Source organism: Hemibagrus wyckioides, linkage group LG15 (genome assembly GCF_019097595.1).
Source record: "Hemibagrus wyckioides isolate EC202008001 linkage group LG15, SWU_Hwy_1.0, whole genome shotgun sequence".
NCBI classification, from domain to species: domain Eukaryota; kingdom Metazoa; phylum Chordata; class Actinopteri; order Siluriformes; family Bagridae; genus Hemibagrus; species Hemibagrus wyckioides.
Genome location: NC_080724.1, coordinates 9209798 through 9236828, shown reverse-complemented (window position 1 = coordinate 9236828; position 27031 = coordinate 9209798). Strand labels below are relative to the sequence as shown.

The 27031-nt window shown below is 39.1% G+C and overlaps 2 protein-coding genes across 2 annotated transcripts; one reads left to right on the top strand and one right to left on the bottom strand.

The window, feature by feature from the left end:
- Positions 1-114: 114 nt before the first annotated feature.
- Positions 115-21647, top strand: jph2 (junctophilin 2). Its single transcript, XM_058410102.1, has 6 exons — positions 115-988; positions 4534-5353; positions 16254-16372; positions 18430-19628; positions 19979-20075; positions 20398-21647. The coding sequence occupies exons 1-5, from the start codon at positions 610-612 to the stop codon at positions 20057-20059; spliced, it is 2598 nt and encodes an 865-aa protein (XP_058266085.1). The 5' UTR covers positions 115-609; the 3' UTR covers positions 20060-20075; positions 20398-21647.
- A 1364-nt stretch (positions 21648-23011) lies between these two features.
- LOC131366024 (tubulin alpha-1C chain) lies at positions 23012-25857 on the bottom strand. Its single transcript, XM_058410107.1, has 4 exons — positions 25707-25857; positions 24459-24681; positions 24227-24375; positions 23012-24137 (listed from the first exon to the last, which is right to left on the bottom strand). The coding sequence occupies exons 1-4, from the start codon at positions 25707-25709 to the stop codon at positions 23163-23165; spliced, it is 1350 nt and encodes a 449-aa protein (XP_058266090.1). The 5' UTR covers positions 25710-25857; the 3' UTR covers positions 23012-23162.
- Positions 25858-27031: the final 1174 nt, after the last annotated feature.

The following is a 27031-nucleotide window of genomic DNA, read 5'->3' as shown; positions in this document are numbered from 1 at the left end:
AGCTTGGCACAGATTTAACTGAACCTGATATGGCCACATGCTCGCCCACCCCCTTTAACTGAGAGTGATCTGGCACGGCGTTGAGCAGGGCCTTGTAGCCGGGGCAGGATTGGGCTGTATTTTTGGATACAGCGTCGGGGTCTGGTTAGCCTTGTTGGGAGTGCTGGAACATTAACCGAGCTCGGTGGAGAAAAGAGGGGAGACAGGGAGAGGGGAGAGCCATGAAAGACCACTGGCTCACCAATTCGACTCAATGGTACTCACCTTGAAATTAAAAACCATGTAACTAAAGAAAAGTAACTCCCTCTCCCTAGTCAAATCCGCTCTTTACCGGAGGTTCATTACTTAATGTGGAATACCTGTGGATTTTTCTTTTCTGTAAAAAAACAAACAAACAAACAAATAAACAAGAATCCGGATAAAACAGAACAGCTGTCAACAGATGATGCGCGCCAGCGACTAGACGCACCGACGATGACCGAAGTTAAAGAACAAGATTTCCCCTTGGCGGAAATACACGTTTTAACAATTTAACGTCACTTTGGAAAAGTTCACACTCTCAGTCCAAAATTGAAGAATTTGTTCCCTCTCCTTTTTCATTCAAGAAGGATGAGTGGAGGTCGCTTTGAGTTCGATGACGGCGGCGCGTACTGCGGCGGCTGGGAGGGAGGCAAAGCGCACGGACACGGCATCTGCACTGGACCGAAGGGTCAAGGCGAGTTCTCCGGTTCATGGAATTACGGTTTCGAGGTGGTCGGGGTGTACACCTGGCCCAGCGGGAACACGTACGAGGGCTACTGGTCTCACGGCAAGCGCCATGGCCTGGGCATTGAAACCAAAGGCCACTGGGTGTATAAGGGCGAGTGGACGCATGGCTTCAAAGGCAGGTACGGCACGCGCACGAGCCTCAGCAGCGGCGCCAAATACGAGGGCACGTGGAATAACGGCCTGCAGGACGGCTACGGCACCGAGACCTACGCGGATGGCGGTGAGTTGACCGTGTTTAAAAAATAATAATAATAATAATAATAATAATAACAAAACTTCTCCTGAAGACAACTCGAACTCACCTTTCCTCTTTTAACAGTCAGTCCTGGTAAGGTGTGTTTCTATCCAAGTTAGAAAAAGTAAAAAGCGAATCGTTTTGCGTTCCCACTGCTGCTCCAAAAGTGAATTTTTCTGTACCGATGTGGGAGGAATCAGTGGATAAACTGATTAGCACCCGCCCAAAAGACAGGTTTACGCCGTATTTTTCTTGCAAATATACCTGCTGCTGAAAAGCCTGTTTAATAAAGATATTTTCCCCATTTCCCTATTTTTATCGCTATCTACTGCCACCACCATGTTTGTAGCTGTTGTATGTCATGTGAGTTTCGCGTAATCCTGTGCAGTGTGGCATCAACCACACTGTGAGAATTTAGTTAGAAGTTTCTGACACTGTCAAAACTGTATTCTGCTCTCTTTGGTCACTTTCTTTAATTACTTTTGCACTGTACAGATTTGGCCTGATTTTGTTTTGATTGACAAAAATCACATATTGTAAACGATTTACTTGTTTGTTCTTTGAGATGAACAGCCTTAGAATGCATAAGATAAAATACTCACTGTGGCCAATTAAACGCCATCATGGAAACAGACAGTTGACAAATTTCTGGGAGTGAATGAATCCTTTTAATGACCACCAATACCAGGGCGGCATAGGATTAACGCAAAACTCACAGGACAGTGGCACTGGCGAAACATGCTAATGGAAATCGCATCTGTTGTTAGAGCATGGGTGTCCAGTCTTATCCAGAAAATGCAGTTGAATGTGTAGTGGAATGTTTTCATGCCAGCCAAGCAGAAGGCAAAAGTGTGTCTATGAAAGCCAGACTTAACTAATTAAACAGGTGGAATCAGATGTGGCTCCTGCTTGATTGGAATGAAAACCTGCACCCACACCTGCCCTATGGGGGTAAGATAGGACACCCCAGTGTTAGAGAATTTCTTTTATAGACTATGACATGAAGTACACATGTGAACACAACTCCCCACTGGAAAACATACTTGCTATGCCAGTGGTTCTACAATATGGTTTCTGAGGATCCCCATGAATAGTTAAAGTTTTAACAGTTTAGTTACAGTGTTAGAATGACAACTTGGACGTCATCTTTCTTCGTCTGTGAAAATAATTAGAAAAATGAAATAAATTTGTACTGTGAGAGTCTGTGGGGTGTGTTTGACAGCCAAAGTCTGGCTGCAAAAAAATTGCTATGAAATGACTTAAAAAATGTTTTCCTTTTTCCATCCAGCTAAGTGTCAAAGCTTTTTGTTGTGCAGTATTTAGGCATTTTGGATCCAAAATGGTGGCATCATCAATGTTTAAAATTCAACAAGATTGACAAGCAGAAGTTAAGTACAGTTCCCAGATAGCTGATAATTCATGGCTGAGTCTAAATATGAACCCCAGCATTTTCATACCTTATGCCATATTCTTCACTTCTTCATTTCTGAGATACGCTCTTAACCAAGTGGTTGTGATGGCAGTCAGATTGAGATAAATTCATCACTGTCATTCCACTGTGTTATATGGACTACATGCAGGGGGAAATGTAGGTTCTGGGCCATCAGTCATTTGCTACGTGTTTACCCTAAAACAGAAGCTAAAATTCAGGTCAGATTAGGGAGACCCCCACACAGCCAGAATCCCACTGTTAGTTTAACACATCCTCCAGTGTTAATGTGTGCAGGACTTTTAAAGGTGGCTGGTCTTCAGGAAAGAACAATAAAGATTCTGACAGAAACCCAGTCGCTTAACAGATTATAACGGTGGCACCATGGCGTCACCACAGATGGTCTGCTGGGTAAATGCCCATCACTAAGGAGTGTTTGCCAAAGGAAAGGGGAGCAGGGGGCTACAAATTAAAGCTGTAATGAATTCTGTTCACTCTGTGTGTTTGAGAGAGTCTGGGGTGAATATAAAATCCCAGGGTTCCTGTCTCGGTTCTGTAGTGTTATTCTCTTGAAGTAAAGTCAATGAAGTGAAGAAATGAGCTGAAGACGTCTTTACTGCGTAGAAATGTTAGAATAAATATATTGGCATTTTTTCAGCCATCCCGGTAACAAAAGGGAAATAGTTTAGATTGGAGAACAAAAGCAAGCTTTTCTGTTACTCATTGAAATATCTTGTTCACTGTACTATTATTGTAATAATGTTCAGAATAACATGAAGCAGAACTACAACATAGATAAAAATCTGACATCTGTTAAACAGAAGAAGGAGAAGGACGCTCACTGTAAATCAAACATATTAAAACACATCCAAATAATTATGCAGATGGTGATTATTTGGCAGGTTCTGCAGCCATTAACACACAGCTATTAGAGATTTATTATATTAAACCTATCATAGTTTATATTACTTGTTGATGGAGTGTTATGTATAAGCAGAAGAGCAAAAATATACTGCTAAGGATTCGATGAGACAATATAATTGAAATGTAACTACAATATTTTTATGTATCTATCAATATCAACAATAAAATGTAGAAGAAGTCATCACATTGAGCAGGATGTAAAGCAGTGCTGCTGGGGTATCACAAACTGCTCAGACTGTACCCTTCTGAACCGTCTTACCTATGTCCTGGACATGATGAACATTGGCATGTGTTGCTTGACCTCGGGTCCCTGGGACACACAGTAAATAACCATAAGTGGTTTATGGCTCTACAATATATCACATGAACATGCTTGTCGTTTGTCGTTGCAGCTGAGGACAGGAAGCAGTGGGTATAGATAAACAAGGAACATTTAAGTCAGCAGAAATTATTTTCTTTTCTGTTTTTTTTTTTAATGATTTTTATGTCATTTGTACAGCCAGGGTGTTTTAAATGTAAAATAAATTATATGCATGTTTTGTTTTATGATCATATTCCAGCTATTTATATATAAAGTGTGTGCAATAATATTTTTGAATATCTTCTCAGTCCTGGGCAGAATACTTAAGGTCCAATTTGGCTTTATTTAAAGATGACTTGTATTAGATTTTATTGAGATTTTGATGAAATTTACTGAGTTTAAGTAACCAGTCAAATATGCTTATAACTATAAGAACTCAGTAATAAATATAATAACATTGATCATGATGCATTTTGAGTTTGTTATCACTAACAAAAACAAATTAATCATGGACCACCATGGGTTGCTTAATGGCCCCCTAAAGTACCCCACTTTAAGAATCATTGATGTTATGTCCTGTACACACTAAACTGCCCTGTTTCCAGGTTCCAGGCTCTCCTGCATCACAGACCAGGAAACTAAAAATAATGTATGTGAATATGTCTACCCCCCACAGGGTCATCTATCAAATGGTACATCTGGAGCTTTCTGGATTAAGACACTTGCTCGGCAGTTTATCAGTGAGGTTTCTGGGATTTGCAGTCACAGCTGTTTAGTCACTAGTGCAGAATATGAACTGCTGATTTACCACTGCACAATATTTAACTGTTGATATATATACTAGTCTTTTTTGCTCATTAGCCCTTGTCTCGACAGGCACCTTCCAAGGCCAATTTACGGGTGGAATGCGACATGGCTATGGTGTGCGTCAGAGCGTTCCATATGGCATGGCCGCTGTGGTGCGCTCTCCTTTGCGCAACTCCCTAACCTCACTGCGTAGCGAGCACAGCAATGGCACGCTGCTACAGCAGGATGTTCCCATTATCACCACCACAAACGCATTAGGCCAGGAGACTGTTGTCACCTCGTCTAAGCCTATGGGGCCTTCACGTGGTGGCTTTGCTCTCAGCCTACATGGTGACCCTGAACTTGCCAAGCCAAAGAAGCGGGGCCTTTTCCGTCGCGGCTCACTGCTGGGCAAGCTAACCAAGTCAGAATCTCGCACATCCCTCTCCAGCCAGAAGAGTAAGATCAGCTTCCTGCGCAGTGAATCAGGTCTCAGTTCAGCGACTAGTGATGCCAACTCTACCATCAGCATGGGTGACAGTGAAGCAGAAGGTGAGGGCCACGAGTTCCCACCTGTCGAGGCTGACATTGACGCCACCACCACAGAGGTTTACATGGGCGAGTGGAAGAATGACAAGCGCTCAGGCTACGGCATCAGCGAGCGCTCCAGTGGCCTCAAGTACGAGGGTGAGTGGCTGGACAACCAGCGGCATGGCTATGGCTGCACTACATTTGCTGAGGGCGGTAAAGAGGAGGGCAAGTACGTACACAACGTGCTAGTGAAAGCTGTGAGGAAGAAGGTGATTCAACTGAAGGGCACCAAGGTGAAGCAAAAAGTGGAAAGGAGTGTCGAAGGAGCGCAGAGGGCCGCTGCCATTGCCAAACAAAAAGCAGAAATTGCCAATTCAAGGTCAGTGTCAATGTTCATGACTGAATGACTTTGATGTGTGGGAGAAATTCAGTGTAATCTATGAGTTATTAAAAGATATTAAATGATAAATGCATACTTTAGGAGTTATTATATAAATACACCAGCCTTAACTTATCAAAACTTATCAAATCTTAACTTATGAGCTTATCAAAGAAAAGCAAAGGGAAAAACGCAAGTAATGCAATGTGACGCGCACACACACACACACACACACGCACACACACTTGCTACAATCTTTAAGCACATCATTATAGTCTGTTGACTTAAAGAAGGAAATAAGCCACAAAGGGAGCTTTAAGTAACCTCTAAAATGACTTTTCAGACCTTTTCTCTCTCATTAACCTGCATATTTTCCCTTCTAGTTTCACTACAGAATAATTCAGAGTAGTTACTTATACACTTTGAAATGAAGTAAGAGGTTAATAACATGCAATTGTTAGGGATAAACACTTTGTTAGCAAATGTGCACTCCTCGATTTGTTGCCACAGCCACGAGTTGATGCAATTAATGTCATTATTCTATATGAAAAAGTCTCTATATAGTCCCTCAGGGAATTGCACTATTTTCCAATGACAAAAATTAAGATAAAATCAAGCAAACTCAGTAATATATGGAGGACTTTTTGAAAATTATCACAGATTTGGGCCAAGACGTGTCATTGGGACGTCTTCACAACACACATTCTATTCAACTCTTCCATTCAAGTGTTATGACCATGAGCACAGCTCTCATAGGAAATAATTAAACTCACTGGTAGGAGTTTAAAAGAAGAATCCTGTGCATGCAATTTTGTAAATTCAGGTAGTTTTTTAGCGAAAAAAATAAAAAAGCAGAAAAACTCTGCAAGTTGCATTACATATTAAAAGACCATTAAGCGTTGTTGGCTGCAAGAATAAAAAAATAGTCTGCAAAATCTAAGAAGATCTGTTTATTAGGTAGCTGTGGGTATTGTAAGCATTACCATTCAAAACATATCCGTTCTTATTTATTAGGCTTCAGCAGAGGAGAAGGTTTCTCTCAAAGTGAAAACAGCAGGCTTTGTCTAAGTTTTTTAGTCTCTGACTGGATGGTAATGAGTCACGGGTCTATTTATGGTTTTACAAAGCAGAAGTAGACATAATCAGGCAGCCCAGGTTCAGTGTAGTCAGCTACCAAATACCAGAATGTTGGTTTACTGTGTGACCTCTAACCTTGCAGTGATGGAATGAGCAGTTCTGTTGTTAAGTGCTTAATATTTTCAGAACAGCAGACTATCTATATGAACATTAATTAAAAATGAAGTAAAACATTAGAAGTCAAGGGTAATTATGTGGGTTTTGCAGAACGTGTGTATATTATATTTATCAATTTACACTGGATGCATTAGATAAAAGTCTTACTATGCTTCATCGTGTCGTCCACAAACAATATGATTTACTTAAGGAGAAAAAGGACCTTCATGCACATGACAGCTGGGCTAATGCTGTGCAGAAAGATTTGATTTGTTAACACAAATGATACATGTCTGAGGTGACGCACTCCAAGAGGAGCAGCAGACTTCTTCCTGTAGTCGTCTTTGAGCCATCTACGGAACAGGCAACCAATACAAATCCACATAGAGTATGTGAGCTTGTAAACTTGTGAACGGTTGTCTCCTCTTTATGCAATCCTCAAAGCTCTTAAGCTTCATGACTGCGTCGTAGGAGAGGGATGGTATTTAATACTTCTAAAGGAAACTAAAGCATGGGGGAGTTGGAGAGCCAAATTTGGGCAACTTAAGTCAATAAAAATGTGTCATGAAACAGTGAAGCACTGCATACAAAAAGTTATCTATAAGTTAAACAGCAGATTATGATTTTAATGTTATTAGTGTATAGAAAGTGGCTGTCTGTGAATTTTATGTTTGACTCGTTCATAAGCATGGCTAATTTAAAATACTGAGAAAATCTTTTTTAAGTATTGCACTTCAATAATTCCAGCAGTGAGGATATATTTTCTCCACACCATCTATTATTTCAACTGTTGCACGCTGACTTTTTTTGTTTTGTTTTGTTTTGTTTTGTTTTGTTTTCAAATAAATTATTTATATGCTACTCTGTGGGACATGCACTTCTGTCCAGCTGTGAGCACAAGGCTGATCTGCTTTCATCGGTGCATCTCCTTACAAGGAGGGAAGATTTTATCAAAGCCTCACCACCTGAAATTAGCCCACTGTTTATAAGAGCGAGCGTCCCAGTGATGAGCCACAGAGCCTGTCAGTGGCTCAGAGAACTCTAAATATTTTACCTGGGAGACAAGCAGATTTATGTGGCTTTTGACACTCTCTCTCTCTCTCTCTCTGTCTCTCTGTCTCTCTCTCTCTCTCTCTCTCTCTCTACTTTCTATCATGGTGTCTGTGGTGAGGCTACATGAAGAGTAGCATTTATAATGCAGTGACAGAGTCAGGAGGCAGATCATTCTCACCGCGGTGGTCTCAGATTTACCTGAGAAATTTTTTTTTCCGTTCTCAGTATGAAACCTGTTATTATGTGTGAGCACATACCAAGGGTGGGATTCAAATTACAGTATGACATTAAATTGCGGTACAATTTTGCATGTTAATGTGACACTGTATATCACAAAAATGGGTTTGTTCTGGGCTTGTGCATTTCAAACAGCGCAATAGTTTACCCAGTGCCTGTTATCAATGTCTTGACATGCTTGACAAAATAGTGACCTGTAATACAAAGCTTCAGGGTTGTATAATAAAATGTAAATGAAAGAAGAAACACTGTTTTCTGTGGATGTAATAAAATGCTCTGGGAGTCGTCCAAAACACTGGCTGCATCTCAATCAGCTTGTAACCTTCATTGGTGGTGAATTAGTATATTGTGCTCACTTTCTAGCGACATTCTAATTTCCTCTTCAATCACTGTGAAAACACTAACATTTACCAATAACATTTATCATATAAAGTTTTAAATATCATATAAATTTGTTAGTTAGTTTAATCACACATAATCTATCTAACTGATTTATGTAAATCATTTAACACATTAAAAGTCATTAGATTCAAACAAACCGTATATATATCATGTAAAAAATAAAAATAGATAATGTAAGTCATCGTTTAAGAGCTAGAACAACGATACACATTTGTAGACAAAGTTGGCTGAGAGTTTGATTCAACTGCTGTGGTTTTTGCTGTGCATTGTGGGATTTTCAAGGAGTGAATGTTACAGTGCATTGGAACAGAGAGAGAGAGAGAGAGAGAGAGTAACACAGCCCTTAAAATGGCTGACTCCGAATCTCTGATTAGTGCCCTGCCTACTAAACTAAGGAGCTGATAGTTACACACCCACTGTGTTGGTAGTTTAGGATTTTTTTTTTTTTTGAAGAAGAAGCTTTTGGTTTCTTTTGCAATACTATTTATTAATCATAATAAAATTCTAGTTCACCATTTGCACTCTCTGAAAAGTACTAGATTGTACCTTTTTCATTTTCATTAGAGAGATATGCTAAGGTTTTGTGCCTTCAATACGTATCCTTCACATGGAAATGTGAATATAGTATGCATAAAATAAAAATAAATAGATTTCTATAAGTAGATAATTACCATTTAGTGTAAACTTAAGGGAACCAGCTCAGTAAACAAGGAATGCTGTAGTTTAGTTCTTTTTCTCTGTGATTGTGGTTACAAGAGAAAAAAAACATGGCTCTGCTGTTTGAACGGAAACAATGGTGCTACTTTCTCTTGTTGATTATAGCAAAAGCCAGGCATCTTATCTGCTAGCTCATTTATATGAAATGTGAAAGATTTGAACAGAATTTCACTATGCTCTACTTTTCACATGGTGAAAGGTGGTTGTTTCTGCTGGATTGGTTTTTGTTTTACTCTGTTTTGAGAAAAAATCCAAGTTGGTTGTTCTGACACAGAGGTCCAGCCCTTGGTTTGGCTTGCTGCAGTGTATTTTGAGCAGTGCCTAGTGTGCTCTGAAAGCTCAGGCTCTTCAGTGGGTGTAAATGACGTGGCCCTGGTGTCAGAAAAGAGGCCTGCCTAAATATGGACACACACTGTTGCTGTATCACAATTGTAGGAGAATGTAACAGCTGATAGCGGTTCCCAGACGCTGACAATCAGCCGAGGTCTCCCATTCTTACTTTTAGAGTTATAGTAACACGATGTTCCAGCTAAGCTATGCTGATTCTTGTTTACTCAACTGGTCAAATGTAACACGATTAGAGACTGCTGTAGTATATGTTCACGATTGCTTTTGAATGGCTGTTGCAGATAAGGAACTGTAAATGTAGAACGTGTTACAGTGTGTGCCAGGATAAATGTTGTTTCACTCTCCAGGTCTAACAAACATAATCACTGGATCCAAGTCAAGGTTTCAGATGACAGTATACACACATTTATTGTATCATTGTGTTAATGGTACCTTCTTTGCGCAGGTCTTTGTCATTTGCCTGCCCACTGGCTTAAAACAAAGTAACAAGTGAAGGTTTTAAAATCCTTTTGATATGTTTTAAGACATATATGCCTTGGAATGTTGTTCATTATATCACTGCAACTCTTTCCTTTAATTCAGGGTGTCAAAAATAAAAGCCTGGAAATCCAAGCCATCAAATGGATTTAAAATCAATGTTTGGAATTAAAATCAGTTTTCTGGAGCATACTTGGCTTGAAATGATATTGTCTTGACCTTCTAAGGGAAAACAGGCAAAAGCCATAAACTCAGCTACTTAAAGAATGTGCTGACGATTAATTATTCATTCGTTATCAATTATTCTTCGCCTAATGTTTCACAGCAAGGGGGTGAACACGTATGCAATTCCAATTTCCAATTTTCTAAACTGTCCCCTCATTTTATAGAGTATTCTGTGTAGCTTAATGACACAATTAAATCCATTTCAGCTCCAGATATGTATAAACCATGTGGGTTAACACTAATTGAAACCATTTTGGGTTGTTCACCTTGTCCACCAATTAGCTGCAAAAACCTGAAGTAATTATTTTCCGAGACCCAAATCATCACCCCAAAGAATGCAACAAACTGCATTTCAAAGTACAAGCCTCAGTGTATTTTAGGCTAATATTACTGATGGAATCTGTCTACTGTAACACTACAAAATGTGAAAATGCAATGGAATGGCAGTTGGGGAGGGGGTGCTTTTGCAAGCCACTGTAAAGTCTGTGCATCAGCTTTATAGGTCATATATTCCATCCATTTCAGATTGTTCACAAATTTCAGGAGTTATTGATTGGTCTACTAAACTGATCTGTCTCACATCACACATTTGTACAAGACAATCCTGAACTTTGTAAAAATAAATAAATAAATAAAACTATACGTTAAGCAGAGTATCTTTAACTCTCATTTCTATGCACGGAAGGTTTCTGGTCTGCTGCTCCTGTTTTAAAGCCACACGCATGGAAAGCTATGCAAAGCCTTGCGTCAGCAGTGGTGTCAGATCTTTCAGTAGTTATAAATATTACTCTGCCTGTAAGTGAATGGCATCACTGGTGGTATATTGATGTCCGACACCTAGCCTTTATCTGGAGTCGAAGTTCTCTAGGTTATCTTAACGTTAGCTCATCTTAACTTTAATAACATGGTATGAAGCCTGTTCTAAATACACTAGGCAGTATTTAAAGTGTCTGCCTTTCTCCTATTTCATTGATACAGCAGTGACATTACCTGGCATGGGGTAATGTAAATATCTGACATTTATGTTAAAAGCTATTTTATTCTGACACACATTGAAACCAGCAACTTATAATATGAATATGTTTTCACAAGCCAAAGACTGTATGATATTTAGTATCGGCTTTGGATAGACAGCATACTTGCCAAATCCTTGTCTATGTCTTTGCGTTGTTGGGCAGGACATCATCCATAAATCAAGCCGCTTGTTTTATTCTTTGGAATAATAAAGGCCATGCTGACACATGGCATGACGCCAACCATCATTCACGGCGAGGTCCTTAAAAACGAAATCTTTTTTTACTTTGTTCAAATTCACACAAAATGCCTTAAGATTTTAATACCACTTTCATTTGGTCACCTGATGTTTAGTCACTCGCTGCTTATGCTGCATCACAGGGCAGCATAACACACTCAGAGGAACAGGCTATCTACATACGTGAGCTCAGAGATGCCCACAATTTGCTAGTGCCACTGTGATTGACGGGAGAGATTATATCATCCTTCCCACCAAGAGAGCACTTCCTGACCTGTGCTGTGTGGCTGTATATCATATCTGTATATAACTTATATAATAATAATAATAATAATAATAATGTTAAGTAAGGTGACAGTTTGGTCACTTTGGTGGTAAAAAATAAAATAAAAATGAAAAAAAGTCATCCAGTCTGTATAAGATGTCAGAATGTCTTTGATGCTTCTCCACCACAGAAAAACCTTCTCCTTTCGACTGTTGAAGGTACCTAAAGTTTAGACTGCTAGAAATTTGCTACTAGTTGAGGCATAAAAGTATATACAGTATTTATGTAGAAAATATCAGAATTTCACCATGTAAAGGCTTTTTTAGGGTGCTACATACTTTATATCTATAAATATGTCCAATGTTCCTGCTTCCCTGTTGTAGAGGTTCCAAGTTTCTGTTTATTCTGTGATGATATTCATGCTATTCAGATGGCAGCATTTTTGGGGAAAGGTCAACAGTTTTAACTAACAGTTAAGACTAAACTTAAGTATCTTCATTTTTCAGTACTAAGAACATGGTGTTGGCAATGATTTCTGATTGGACGTCAAATATTCTACATCCTCTGTTCTTTTTTAAGATGATAAAGTCCTCTAAATGCTCATAAGCCTCAAATCGTGTGTCAGCCAACGGAGTTGCTTCAGCTCGTCTGCAGTAAATGCCATCTGTCAAAGGTCTCTCCACCTACTGCTTAGCCACATGGTAACACAGGCATGGAGGATACACCCCCACATAAATTTGTTGTTTAATTGTTTTTTTCCCCCTTATTTTACATTGATTCCATTGCTTAGCAAATTTGATTTGTTACTGTTGTAAAGGTTAAGCCTTGGACATGAATCAGACACATGCATTTTGCTGGTTTCAGTTATGAATGAAAACCTTGTGAGACTCCTGCTTGAGCTTATCTGCTTTACTGTAAAATGACTGGCTTAGCACCTTGTAGCAGGGCCCAGTAATCACTGGAAAGTCTGTAGAAACTACAGTATGAGTCAGATGTAGAATGATCTGACATTTCTGGAGAATGCTGATCTGTTTGGGGAAGCAGAATTGGTCAGAACATGTCTAAAATCCACTAGACAGAACAGAAAAGAAGTAGAGAACTGCAGCTTTAGGGAGTGCAGGCCTACATTCCCCTACAACTCCCTCAAAACCATCTCCATCATTCTATTATTCCAACATAATAATTTCAAGCATATTCTTAGTAAATACAGTTAAACTGAAAGAAAACACTAAAATTATTTTCCCTAGCTATCTCTACCATATCTCCCTTTTAAATCAGAGATGATGGATTCTTGAACCTGATTGGTCAAAAGCTTTATTGACCCATTTTCTGTAACCGTGTCTTTATATCAGATGGATTTATATAAATGGACCCGTTCTAATACATAATCATTTATATAATAGCAAATAATTTACAGGAGTTGTATGGTAGACACTTTACAATAATCTAAGGCTAATAATTAATTGATAAACGAAGAGAATAGTTTAACAAATAGAGTAATCATAGAACCTTTAATATGATGAAGATTTCTGTAAGGCCGTATTTATGTAACGTTTATGGAAGGAGTCTACAATATCAGTAAGCATGGGAAAGTCGGGACTTTGCACTTTTCGGATTCTCTGTAATTTTGCAAGCTGCAACTTTTATATAATTTTATTACGTTCGAGAGAGAGAGTGAGAGCAAAAAGAGAAGCTGGAGATGGAACAACCGTGTACATCTAATATAACATAACTGATAACCTGCTCCGAAGACTTAACTATAAGTGTAACCGTAACTATAAATGGAGGATAAGTCATATTGTTCATTAACAAATTTAAAACTGTAATCATTGGCAGTCATAGCAGGAGTACTGAACTAACATTGTGTAAATTATTTTGTATTATATGCTATTGTCTGTGTTAAAAACAACAGATTATATAACAAATTATAAGGTTATTCAAAACTTTATAATACTACAACCTGTTATGGTCTTTTATCAATATGTAATAGTTTAAATATAAGAATTTGTAATTCTTGTATGCTCTACTTAACACAAAACTCATATGAAAACTCTTTAGTGGCAGGATTTTTTCCTTTCACATAAACTCTAATGGCTTTCACTCGTTATCAGTTTTGTGAGATTGTATTGCGCACCTCACAGTAACAAACAAATGAACCATGTAATAGTTCTGTACAAAACCTTGTTTTAAAAGCCTTTCACAAAGAATGAGGCAAGTGACTGTTTCAGACCAATAAACAAGAAGCAGCTGTATTACTGTATCAGTCACCTCTAAGCTAAGTAACCCTGCAGGGAGCGAGGAACTGTGTTGACTGCTTACGGACAGGTGGAGATCTAAGATCCACTACAGGCAGTTATGAGCCCTTCCAATGGCACCGTAGGGAAGTGCCGTCTAAACAGTCTTAAAGTGGACGAGGCTATTTTGAGGCCCAGATAATGTTACAGCATGTCAAGTATTCCCAGTGTAATCGCAATCTGCAGTGCTCCAACTCATTATGCACAAGGATGCTTTCGCCAGTTCAAAAAACTACAGCACTGTTTTGGTCAACAAAATAGATGGTGAAAATACAGTATAACCTAAAAGGAATGAGTAGTGTATAGAATTGATTAGATTTTAGATATTCTTAGATATTCATTTGCATGTGTTCCTTAGCAAAATTACATAATCATATTGTACAGAACATGATGATTTTACTGGACACTCCTCATTTTAAAACAGTACCAATAATAAAAACTAAACATGAATCTGGTTGATCATATGGTATCAAATTATTCACAATTATATTCTTTTACAGCATGCCCCAAATAACTATGAGAATCTCAAACAAAAATATGGATTTCTGCAAAAAATGTCTCTGAAGATTCTTTATAACATGTTGTGTAAATTTGAAAAAAGTTTGAAATACACTTTCATGAGTAAATGAATATGCAGTGATATTAAATAGGTTTATAAATTTACTTTCATTTAAGTAATAACTAATATTCACAGGATATGGACACATTTTATAGCTCTTACTTAACTATGTTATTAGTTTGTGAAACAATTTCCATTTTAATATCCCCAAAGCTTTCTACGTCATGTATCATTTTTTGCTGAATGGCACAACAGAAAAGTGTCTAGCCTGTCTTGTGAATTCATATCCTAACAATGTCACAGCCGTCTGCGGCCAAGAGCCAAGGAGGTTAAAATGGCAATGCTGTCTTGGGTGAGAAGGATGGCTTACTTTCTCTCTCCCCTGACAATCACAGTAACAGTAGCCAATCATGGACATCTGTGTGCTCGTGTATGTGGAAGAGGGTAGTTAGCACTTTCCTCAGTGTGTGTGATGCCGCAGATGAAAAAGATCATCCCATGGAAACTCATGCTAGCCCTGTCCTTTACTGATAGCAAAAACCTGAGGCAAAAAGAAAAAACGGATCTGAAAGAAATAACAAATGAGCTTCTTGGGCTAGGAGCCGAAATTCACACAGTACAGAGTTATGAAGCTCCAGCCATTATTTATGTTGTTGCTACGCTCGGAAAACATGATTTGTTTATTATTCCGATATTACAGAGAAGCTATGTGTTAAGAATAAACACATAAGAGTGGTTCTCATTGCATCCACGGTCATATCTCATTGTCAGAAACTGGCTGCTAATTTAGATCACGTCCAGCTTGATGCCTGATGAGTCTCATGCTAATAACTTGCTAATATTATATGACCCTGAGCTCTGCATTCGCACTTAACACAGTTTACACACAGAGACTGGAGCTATGTGACATTTTGTCTCATATTGTTATCTGTTTTGGGATTTTACATGTTTCCATTACTACCTGAGTAGGGTATGGTGAGGCATTCTTTAGCTCTGAGGGCTTGTGCTTTTTATAAATAGGACAGACAACTGCTGTCCCATCTTCCAAATAAAGACAAAGGGGAATGTCTTGGAATGACAGTGCTGTAGTAAGAATTACAGTCAGCATGAGATGAAGAGCTCTGCATACACGACTCAGTCTAACAGTTCACAAATATCTAAAATGCAGATATATGTGGGAAATTTGAAAGCCTTGTCCATCTGTGCAAGACTATCCTTGTGACTGATATTGTAGTGAATTATTAATAGACCACAGGGGAGGATCAGGATGGTGGTTATACCCCAGCTTAATGCTTTTGCATTACTCATTTGTAGCTGGAAATGTCTTCACATTGACGGACACACGACTGCTGTCAGTCTGATCATTTTTCACACGTGCATGAGATGCTTAATCAGAACGGTTGGATCCAGAAAGAACCTAGACTAATTAACAGCTATTTAATAAGCTTAAGCTGAAAGGCAGGAAGAATATACAGCACAGTAAACAGAGCTTTCCTTTTGTAGCGTGTGCCTGAAATGCTGCCATCTTGGATTACATTTATAGGTCTGTTTTCCCTTGAGATAATATTTAGAGAATTGCTGTTTGGTTTTATTCATAGTCCATAGTGTTATTGGTTACAGTGGTGTTACAAAATAAATGAATAAACTCATCCTTCTGTTATTTATTTTCATTTACTTAAGGCAGTCCTTTTTATAAAACACATTTCCAGCTTGTCTTGTGTATATTATGTCTTACCTGCTTAAAAGCATTTTTTTTTCACCCAGGTTGTCTTGTGAAATCATTTTGCTTTTAAAAGTGAAAGAAGAAGCAACTCACTGCATAATTCCTTCCTCTGCAGAGCTTCCCATGCCAGGAGTAAAGGCGAGGCTGCCGAACAGGCCGCTCAAGCTTCCAACAACGAGTCCAGCATTGCACGTGTAGTGGCCAGAGAACTCTCACCTTCATTTTATCAGCCAGGTAACAACATTTTAAAATATCTGATAACTATCACATATAGCTTAGTTAAGAAAAATCTGCCATGAATATAGTTAGAAGAGCTCAAAATATCAGATATGAATAAACAAACATGATGTTCTGTGCATTCAAGAGACACACCTATCCAAAATGATTCAATCTTAATTTATTTCACTTTAAACAGTATCACACAACACAGTGCAATATACACTCACCAGCCACTTTAATAGGAACACCTGCACACCTTCACATTCGTGTAGTTATCCAATCAACCAATCATGTGGCAGCAATGAAATGCAACAAAAAAAATAAACAATACGCAGATGCAGGTCACAAACATAAGCTAATGTTGTTGTCAAACATCCAAACCAAGAAAAAATTTATTTCAGTCATTGTATCTACGGTATGTTTGAGTAAAGGCTGATCTGAGTATTTCATAAACTATTGATATTTTGGGATTTTTCCAAGATAAAAATCCCTAGAGTTTATAATGAGTGGTACAAAAAACATCCAATGAGCAGCAGTTCTCAAAAGAGCAGACAGGAAGGTTATGTTGACTCAAATAATCACGTTTTACAATTGAGATGAGCTGAAAAGCATCTCAGTATGCAGAACTCACAGAGCAGCAGAAGACATTAGGTTTTTCTCCTATCACCCAAGAATAGGAATCTGAGGTTTAGGTGAAACGGGACAGTGTCCCATGATCTCATCTGGCTGACAATATTCTGAGATGGTTGTAAAGAGTAGTTATTTGACTTACTGACTGGTTTCCTGTTGGGTTGACCCATTCAGGTCTGACCTCTCTTCTCAACAAGTTTGAAAAAATGTCACTTACTGGATGTTTTTTGTCTTTCATATCATTCTGTGTAAACTCTAGAAAGTGTTGTGTGCAAATTCCAGGATATCAGCAGTTTCTGAAATTCAATCTGTCACCAAGAACCAAGATATGGTCAAAATCTTGGTCAAAACCCTAACCCTAACATTTAAAGTGAACATCAGTTGAAACTCTTGAACTGTATACATGGAACTACTGTCAAGCCAGATTATGCTAAAATACTACTACTCTCTCATCTGTAATGTAAAAGGTTATCCTTTGAAATGTCACACTTCAGCTGCAGTCTACATATATTAATACACCATTCTTAAATACTCCACTCAGGCCTTGTGAGAGTTCTCAATCAACTCTAAATCATTTACGCTCTTTAGTTGCTGTGGGCTTGTATTTCAGTATAAATGACACACTTTATAGATTGTTCCATATATATGGGTTAGATAGAAAAGGCACGGCTATGAATAATCCACGTCTCCAGTTGTTCAATTCTATTAGTCTTCAGTTTCTAAATTTGCCTGTGCTGGATTTCAAAGGAACATGTTGAAAATGTTTAAATGTAATGTGGGCACCGAATTTAAATATAGACACAAGTTATCCTTAAGGATTCCTTAGTGTCTGCCCTTCTAATTGTCTCAGACATGTCACGCAAGGAGCATTTTCCCCACCACAGGAAAAACATTGTACATGTGTGAGAAAGCATCTCATCAAATTACATCAAGGGAAACAAAAAGTTAAGAAATGTAGGCTTTTACTGTTTACATCAGAGGTGTTCAAGCATTTATAAACGTATTGAAGAAAGAGGTTTATATATTATTACAGTTTAGTTTATGAGACAGCGACACCTAGTGTTCAAAGCAGGATTTTTTTTAAACAGTGGACCACCCTGAAGACTATGTTTAAAATGGTGGTCAACATGATATTTATAATGTTAAAATATAGCAGCAAGCTGCAAATGTTTCACTGTAGTTTGGTGAAGTTGGTGAAGTTATATTTAATTTTACATTATACATCTTAATTTATTTGTGTTTTAAGTTACAGTATAACTAACAAGTAATCAACTTAAGTAAGTATTAAAAATGAAAATTTAAAACATTTTGCAAGAAAAGCCATTCAAGAGCCATAATATAATCATATAGCAACCTTAAATATTGAGGTGAATATTAGACAGGCCAAAACAAAAGGTCTGGAAGATAAAATAAAGCTCTTTTGTATTGTATGTGTCTCTCAGGTCCAGAATACCTAAAGAAGCGAGCACTACAAGAAATTGCTGAGAGCAATGAGAATGCTGACACAGGCATGCATGAGTCACTGCTGGCAGAGGAGATGATGCCTCCAGAGAGCCCCTTTCTGCACGAAATGGAGAGCCTGAAGCCCAACATCAGCCCAGCACGCACACCATCACCTGAAACTGCCAGCTCTGCTGCCTTAGATCCTAACCTCCTTGGTCCTGGTAGCTGGAATGGAGACAGAAGCAATCGAGGTGGTGGTAGCGGCAGCCGAGGGGGAAGCCGCTCAGGGAGCAGGCAGAGCAGTCGTCCTTCAACTCCTTCAGCGCCAAGCACAGAGGAGCCTGGTGTCACGAAGGGTCCATCCCGATCCAACAGCCGCCAAAACACCAAAGCTGAGCAGGGCTCTGATCTTGAGATTAAGCCTCTACAGAAGATGGACTTAGAGTCCAAAGCAGCAGAACCTGCTTCAGCTCCAGTAAGGACCAGCCTCATCTCCTCTACTGATGAAGAAGAACCACCTCCTCCTGCCTCCAAATTGTCCTCTAAAGCAGTGCCTCCAGAACACAAAGCTCCTGAGCAGAGAGCTGAGGGCAGGGAACCTGCACCAGAGCACCCAGCGTCAGTGACAGAGAGTAAGCAGGAGGTCAAGGAAGACACAAAAGTGGCTAACAGAGTTGAAGCTAAGCAATCTATTAAACGAGAGCCTAGTCCGGCTCCAAGACGAGAACCAAGCCCGGTTCCAAAACGAGAACCAAGCCCGGCTCCGAGACGAGAACCAAGCCCGGCTCCGAGACGAGAACCTAGCCCAGCTCCGAGACGAGAACCAAGCCCGGCTCCGAGACGAGAACCAAGCCCGGCTGCAAGACGAGAACCAGGCCTGGCTGCAAGACGAGAGCGTAGCCCTGCTCCTAAGCAGGAACGTAGCCTGGCTCCAAGACGAGAACCAAGCCCAGCTCCAAGACGAGACCCTAGCCCGGCTCAGAGAAAAGAATCTAGCCCGACTTCTAGAAGAGATCCTAGCCCAGCTCCTAAAGCTGTGCCTAAGCCTGAACCCAAAGTTGTGCCTAAACCAGAGCCTAAAGCTATTATCAAACCAGTTACTAAGCCTGCTCCCAAGGTGGAACCCAAAGCTGAGCTGAGACAGAGGGCTTTGGTGAAATCCCCTGATGAAGTGACTGAAATCACAGCACCAGAAGAGGTTAGACATAACCAGCAAAACATTCGCAAAAAGTTCAGATATTTGCTTGTCATAGTTACAAAATATTACTTAGCATGGTTATATAAGTATACTGTGTTGGTAGCTAATTAGGCTGTCTGTCACCCAGGTCTTTGACCTGTCTAGCACTAGTAATTTAAGATGATGGACTTATAATATAAATTAGTTTTGTGATATGAAAGGACAGAATAGAATCACATAGGATGAGCGAAATGTGCTTTACTCTGCAGCTATGTAGCTAATGTACCTAACAATTAAGGCATGCTTATAATTGCCAGTTTAGTGCTTTGCTTTCTATATGTCTGTAATTGTGTTTTTGTATATTTTTTTAGGGGCCAAATACGGTTATGATCTGCATGGTCATTCTGCTTAATATTGGACTGGCCATTGTTTTTGTTCACATCCTATCCTGATGAAAAGATGGCCAAGGTAAAGAAAAAAAAATGCCTGTGTGCTGATCTACACTGTATCCTACTGTAACTTGATTTTAGTAATCTGTAAATTAATGGTTTGTCACTTTTTGAAAACTGGGTGGTGCAAGAAGGAAGAAGTAGAGCAAACGTTCCCATGTTCTCTGGTTGAGAAAGATGGTATTAGACTCTTCAAACTATAGAACAAGACTAGTCATTCATGTGATTCTAAGAGCTTGCATATGTGGAAGCCTATGGCTAGTGTCTTCAGCTGACCTGCTCATGGGTAGGATTTTGTTTATATTATGTCTATTTTAAACCAGATTTTTTTCCCCCTTCAGAACATCTATACTGAAGAAAGAAGAGAGAGGAGCTGTGATGGATGCCACATGCTCTCCCTTGAGGCTTCACTGATGTGATTCAGTCTCAATAAAGCCCTCTCGAGCCACCTGAAGGACAGTTACTATGTGTAGTTGGATTGAAGGATGACATACAGTTTCTGTGTCTGACTGCTGGAGAGAGCTTTGCTGTCACATGATGGAAAGCGTTTATCTGTATTGTGCTGCTTTAAAGAATGATTCTTCCCAAATTAACAGTGCCACTTACTTAAAAGGGCGAATATATTTTATGCAAATCGAGTTTTGATATCAAGCTTACGGTTTACTACTGATTATCATTCAAAGCCATAGTTTTTGATCAGTCTGAGATCACTGAATTTGAAGAAGGAAAAAGAGCTGGTGAACAAAATTGTTTTGTGCTTGTTAACATCTGACAAAATGTTTTGAAACTACTGTATAAGATGTCTTAAAGTCTCATAATAAGGCCTTTTCCTTCAGTTTTCTAGCATATATATGACATACATACAAACTTTGTTCAAGCCTCATGGTAAAAAAAAAATCAATCTGCAACAAAGCCTATTAACATATAAGTCTAAGTTTAAGAAAAAAACAAAGGTCAAGAATTTCAGTTCACATGATGAAGATGGAATAGCTGTAAGTGTGTCGTATGGTTTTGTCTGATTTTCCTGAGAAAGTTTCTTATATTCTTTCTGAATATAAAATCCCACTTCCATCCATTACAGTGCCTGAAATTGTAGGAAAATTAGCAAAAGCTGAGTTGTTTAGGCTCAAGAAACATTGTACTGTGAACATGTTTGGGCTTGCATACTTAATTTTTAAAGTGGCAACATTTAAATACTCAAACAAATCTGATTTTGTATGCATGTATGGTAAGGGTTTTTCTACCTTTCTAAAATTGTGATGTTACATTATTAGCAATATGTGCATTTGCAAATATTGAGGAATTGCCATAGAACAGGGGTGACCAATCAGGAAAGGGCTAGCATGGCTACAGGGTTTCATTTCCAGCCAGTGAGGATCTATACCTGATTCCACTTGTTAAATCAACTGATTGCGGCCTTGGTTAGTTGGCATTAAAACCCACACACTGGTCCTTTGTACATAAGATATGCCACCTCATGCCTTAGAAAATTGCGAACATACATTTTCATTTAATGTCCCCCTTTTAGAAAATGACCTCAAACTATGCAATGAAGAATTGGCTTGGAATCAAACTCTAGATTGTTGTTAAAGCACCATGATTAGTCATTGCCCAAATACTTTATTTTATTTTGAGATTTTATTTGGACATAAATAGTAGTTATGGATCCTAAAGCCTTCATCTAGCTGCTTGACCTGATGACCTAAATGGTATGAAGAGTTACATGTAAATGCTCTGAAACAGCATTCATCTGGTTTGGCTTGTAACCGTTTGCACTGGAGTGGTTTGTGATGGCAGTGTTTTACAATGCAACTTTGTCAATGTATTTTATTCTCATCAGAGTGCCACCCACAAATGTCCATGTTACAAAAAATAAAAAATAAAACAAAAGCTATTTATTCATAGGTTTGTTTTCATATGAATGCATTCAATCATGATTTCACTGGCTGAATAGTGCACATATTAAAAATACTGAGAAATACAGATGTTCCAAAATGTTCATCCCATGTAGATGATTTAACTAACACAAGCTTGTGTTCGCACCTGAAATTCAATCACGGCATTTAAAATGCCAAATATAAATGTATTGTGCTGAACAGTACTACCGAATGCAAATAAATCTATTTTTCAACTGTAAAATCTTAATTTACTTCATATTTCACAACACACTGAACTGCATCAACAGTGTAGTGTAACATCTCACTAGCTAGCGATGAACATGATGTATTTAAATGTTATATTTTGTTTTGTATAAAGACAGAAAGGAGGAACAAGCACAAGGTCTCAGATAACATTTAAATATCAACCACAATTTACATTAAGAATTTACTTTCTTTACAATTTACTTCACGTTATGTAAGCATAATTCAGTGATTAGACTTTATAATTATTTGGTAATTAACTTCTTGGTTGTTCCTCATATCAGGGTCACTTCTTAGAGGACTTTTAGTGTAACTGTGCATAGAAAAGGTACAGGCTTTCATAACTCAAGAACATTGTGTAGGCTCAGAACAACGGTTCCCACAGGAGCAGATCGTCAGTTCAGCATTTTTCCATTATACTCCATTCAAAGCAGACCTTATACAAAGCAAAGCCACAAAGCACCCAACATTATACTTTTGTTCAAAGGTTTATTTCATCCTTATGAACCACCATTTTTTAACTACCACCCATGGATGGTACACATTTTGTCTGTAGCTTTTATTCCACCCCCTTCAAAGAGTTAACCAAATATCTACCAAGACCAAAGGGCCTCTTTGCTTTCTTAATAAAAACTATATAAACCTTTGATATTGATTGTAAGGAGTGCAATTGAGAACCATCTTTTAAAATGACACAAACCAAGCCCAGGATGTTTACACACTAAAAAATTCCTAAAACAATGAACCTTTCCATACTGGTGAATTTGCTGACAGAGTTGCACTCATGTGAGACAGAGGACACAAAACTGCAGAGAAAGCTTTTTCCACATTTTATTGTTCAGCTTTTGTTGTTGATGAAATAAAGAACATAGACAAGAACACACAAAAAAGAGAAGACTGCTCTGACGGGCAAAAGTTATTTAACCAAGTTGACCAATTTAAGTAAGAGAAAGGAAAGAATAGACTTAATACTCCTCTCCCTCCTCTTCTCCCTCCGCACTATCAGTGCCAACCTCTTCATAATCCTTCTCCAGGGCAGCCATGTCCTCTCTGGCCTCAGAGAACTCGCCCTCCTCCATACCCTCACCCACATACCAGTGCACGAAGGCACGCTTGGCGTACATCAGATCAAACTTGTGATCGAGACGAGCCCAGGCCTCAGCAATGGCTGTGGTGTTGCTCAGCATGCACACAGCCCTCTGCACCTTGGCCAAGTCTCCACCTGGAACCACAGTGGGGGGCTGGTAGTTGATGCCAACCTTGAACCCAGTGGGACACCAGTCCACAAACTGGATGGTGCGCTTGGTCTTGATGGTGGCGATAGCAGCATTCACATCTTTGGGCACCACATCACCACGGTACAGCAGGCAGCAGGCCATGTACTTGCCATGACGTGGGTCACATTTCACCATCTGATTGGCCGGCTCAAAGCAGGCGTTTGTGATTTCGGACACAGAGAGCTGCTCGTGGTAAGCCTTCTCTGCAGAGATCACTGGAGCATAGGTGGCCAGGGGGAAATGAATACGGGGGTAGGGCACCAAGTTGGTCTGGAATTCAGTAAGATCGACATTAAGGGCACCATCAAAACGGAGAGATGCAGTGATGGAGGATACAATCTGGCTAATAAGCCTGTTCAGGTTAGTGTATGTAGGACGCTCAATGTCGAGGTTCCTACGGCAAATGTCATAGATGGCTTCATTGTCTACCATGAAAGCACAGTCGGAGTGCTCTAGGGTGGTGTGGGTGGTCAGGATGGAGTTGTAGGGCTCCACTACAGCTGTAGACACCTGGGGAGCTGGGTAGATGGAGAACTCCAGCTTGGACTTCTTACCATAGTCAACAGACAGGCGTTCCATCAGCAGGGAGGTGAAACCAGAGCCGGTTCCACCACCAAAGCTGTGGAAGACCAGGAATCCCTGGAGACCTGTGCACTGGTCAGCCTGGAGAGATAATGAATGCTGGTCAGATTGATCTTTCAAAGGAACCTCTTATTTTACAATATCTGTGTCATTTTACACAAGGTGCTCACCAGTTTGCGGATCCTGTCCAGTACCAGGTCAATCAGCTCCTTGCCAATGGTGTAGTGACCACGAGCATAGTTGTTAGCAGCATCCTCCTTTCCTGTGATGAGCTGCTCAGGGTGGAACAGCTGGCGGTATGTTCCAGTGCGAACCTCATCTGATAGAAATAACCGTATCAATTATATTAACGTCCAGACCACTGATAAGTGAAAGTCATGTGCCATAAGATCTTAATCTTACCTATGACAGTGGGCTCCAGATCCACAAACACAGCCCTGGGGACATGTTTTCCAGCTCCAGTCTCACTGAAGAAGGTGTTGAAGGAATCGTCTCCACCGCCGATGGTTTTGTCGCTGGGCATCTGTCCGTCCGGCTGGATGCCGTGTTCAAGACAGTAGAGTTCCCAGCAGGCATTGCCAATCTGGACACCAGCCTGACCCACGTGGATAGAGATGCACTCACGCTGTGGGAGGAAACAAAGAGGACATGTCTATTACATTTTCATTCTTGCTGCATTCCATTTTTGTTGTGTTGTTGAACACAATATTGAGTTTCCAGACAGTGCTGATATGAAAATCAGATAACTTTCTGTCTCTAGCTTGAACACCTACTTTGTATATGAGCTTTCAGGCAGCTCGACTGACCTCTCTACACTTCTGTAAAAATAAACCAGTCCTCAAGGTAGAGCACAAACCACTAACTGCTAGAAACCACCTGACTCAGCGAGCAACTGATTAAACAGAGGACTGTTTTTACTGAACAGGACTTATGAAAGAGAGAAAAAAAAAGATTTTACTTGGTTTTTGTAACAAAACGCTTAAATAGACACTGCCTGACACTCTTTAATGTTAGCTGTACAAAAATATTACACTCAAGTATGACAGGAAGCCGACTCAAACATGAGGGGTTTTGGATGGCCAGCTTGGTCATGAGGAACTTATTAATGCGCGAGACCCGGATGTAAGCGCTCTGGAATGTGACGGTTCCCCTCAGCACTGACCACGTGATCACCGACTCATTTCCCGAAAGCACTTTTTTCCCCCCTAATTCCCTAATCGAAAAACCTAGATCATTTTGTATAACTTCTAACCTAAAATATTTGTTATCATAACTTAGTGAGCTAGTTATATTTACAAAAAACACAGCACTTTTAACGACTTTCTTTGTGTGATAACTGCGGGTTTACTGAACCCTACCATGACATCATTTACAATAAAAAAAATATATATTTCCAAAAAGATATATCCAAATATGTCCGTTATTATTTTATTTAACAAAATGATTAAGTGTGAAACCTTAGTATGTATTATTAAACAGGGCAAAATTTATCTCAGTATTGTGTCGAAGGAGACATTTTATTGCAGACATTACCGTTTAATATTCCTTCACACACACCCGTTCTACGAATGTCATTTATAAAATATGAATAAAGTAACCTGTAGCTAGAGTATTTAACGGTGGACGAAAAACAAAAATCTTAAAACTTACCATTTTGAAGACGGTGGGGTTTTTTTTTTAACGTGTATTTAATTAAAAACTTAGCAAAAGTTGAACTTGAATTCTCACAGCTCGACTGTAATGAGTCTGTGGTGAGAACACGAAATGGTCCGAAGTTTGGGGGTGGAGTTATTTATACTTTTCGGCTGCGTCGTCACGGCGGTTCTTCCTGGTTTGAGTCCTGTCACGTCCTCATTGGTGGAGCAGGGCTTAAACTACACGCCAATTGGTGCGTTTTAACTTTTGAATAGTTACTTCCTATGAAGTCATTGTCAAGGTGGTGGTGACAAGATGGGTTTTTTTTAATGCTCTCTTAGAGCTTTCCACTTACAATATAGTAGAACAAAAGAATAACACAAGGAACTATTATTAAACTTTAGGAGGAACAACAAAAGTTGACTGGAACATTTAAGAAAAGTCACAAAACACACAACAGCTCAAAACAGAGGCAGAGAAGGATAATAACTGAAAAAAAGAAGTGGGAAGAAACACACACACACACAACAGTTATTCCACAGAAATTCCACATGTATATAAATACCAAGGATATTACACACATATTAAACACTTCAAGGTTTTGAGATAAATATAGTTCATATATTTGTTATAAAAGTAAGCTTAGTCTGATATTATGTTATGTTATGTTACTATATTATGGACACGAGAGCCTTCATAGAACAGTGGCATGAAGATTCGAATACGAAAACCCAAATGGTCATACTGAAACATTAGTAGTGTAAGTGATTAGGTATTCCTGTCCAAATTTGTTGGTTGCTTGGTTGGTATTATCATTATTCCTGTTAGAAGCCACACTGAGGTCACAGGGGACACTGAGATTGCAGTTACAATAGTGTCTGATTGGAGAAAGAAAAATGCAGTTATCCTGAACATAAGGGATACCGAACGTTTTCATGGTTTGCTCCTAAAAACAAAAAAGCAAGGGCTCTAAATTTTCTAAACCGCTATTTTCTATCACCCTGCACTGTCATATTAATGAGTAATCCAACACGGAAGTACAATGTGTGCAAGATTCTTAGGCAAGTGAGTATTTTGACCAAATCATCATTTTTATGCATATTTTCCAACTCCAAGCTTTATAAACTTGATTGCTTATTGGATTTAAGCATATGAGGGAGGGTGTGGCCTAAAGAGATCAACACCCGGTATCAAAAAAACAAATTTAACTGACTTTAAAAAGTCAATAATTTTAAAAGGTCTTTCAGAGTGATGCAGCACTTTTGAAATTGCTAAGATATTGGGGCATGATCACAGAACCATCAAACATTTTGGTGCAAATAGTCAACAGGGTCACAAGA

Coding starts and splice junctions, on each gene's coding strand:
- jph2 (XM_058410102.1), top strand. CDS start 610: ATGAGTGGAGGTCGCTTTGAGTTCGATGACGGCGGCGCGTACTGCGGC. Junction 989..4,533: donor CGAGACCTACGCGGATGGCG/GTGAGTTGACCG, acceptor TTGTCTCGACAG/GCACCTTCCAAGGCCAATTT. Junction 5,354..16,253: donor GCAGAAATTGCCAATTCAAG/GTCAGTGTCAAT, acceptor CTTCCTCTGCAG/AGCTTCCCATGCCAGGAGTA.
- LOC131366024 (XM_058410107.1), bottom strand. Junction 24,376..24,458: donor TCTGGAGCCCACTGTCATAG/GTAAGATTAAGA, acceptor TATTTCTATCAG/ATGAGGTTCGCACTGGAACA. Junction 24,138..24,226: donor TGGACAGGATCCGCAAACTG/GTGAGCACCTTG, acceptor TTATCTCTCCAG/GCTGACCAGTGCACAGGTCT.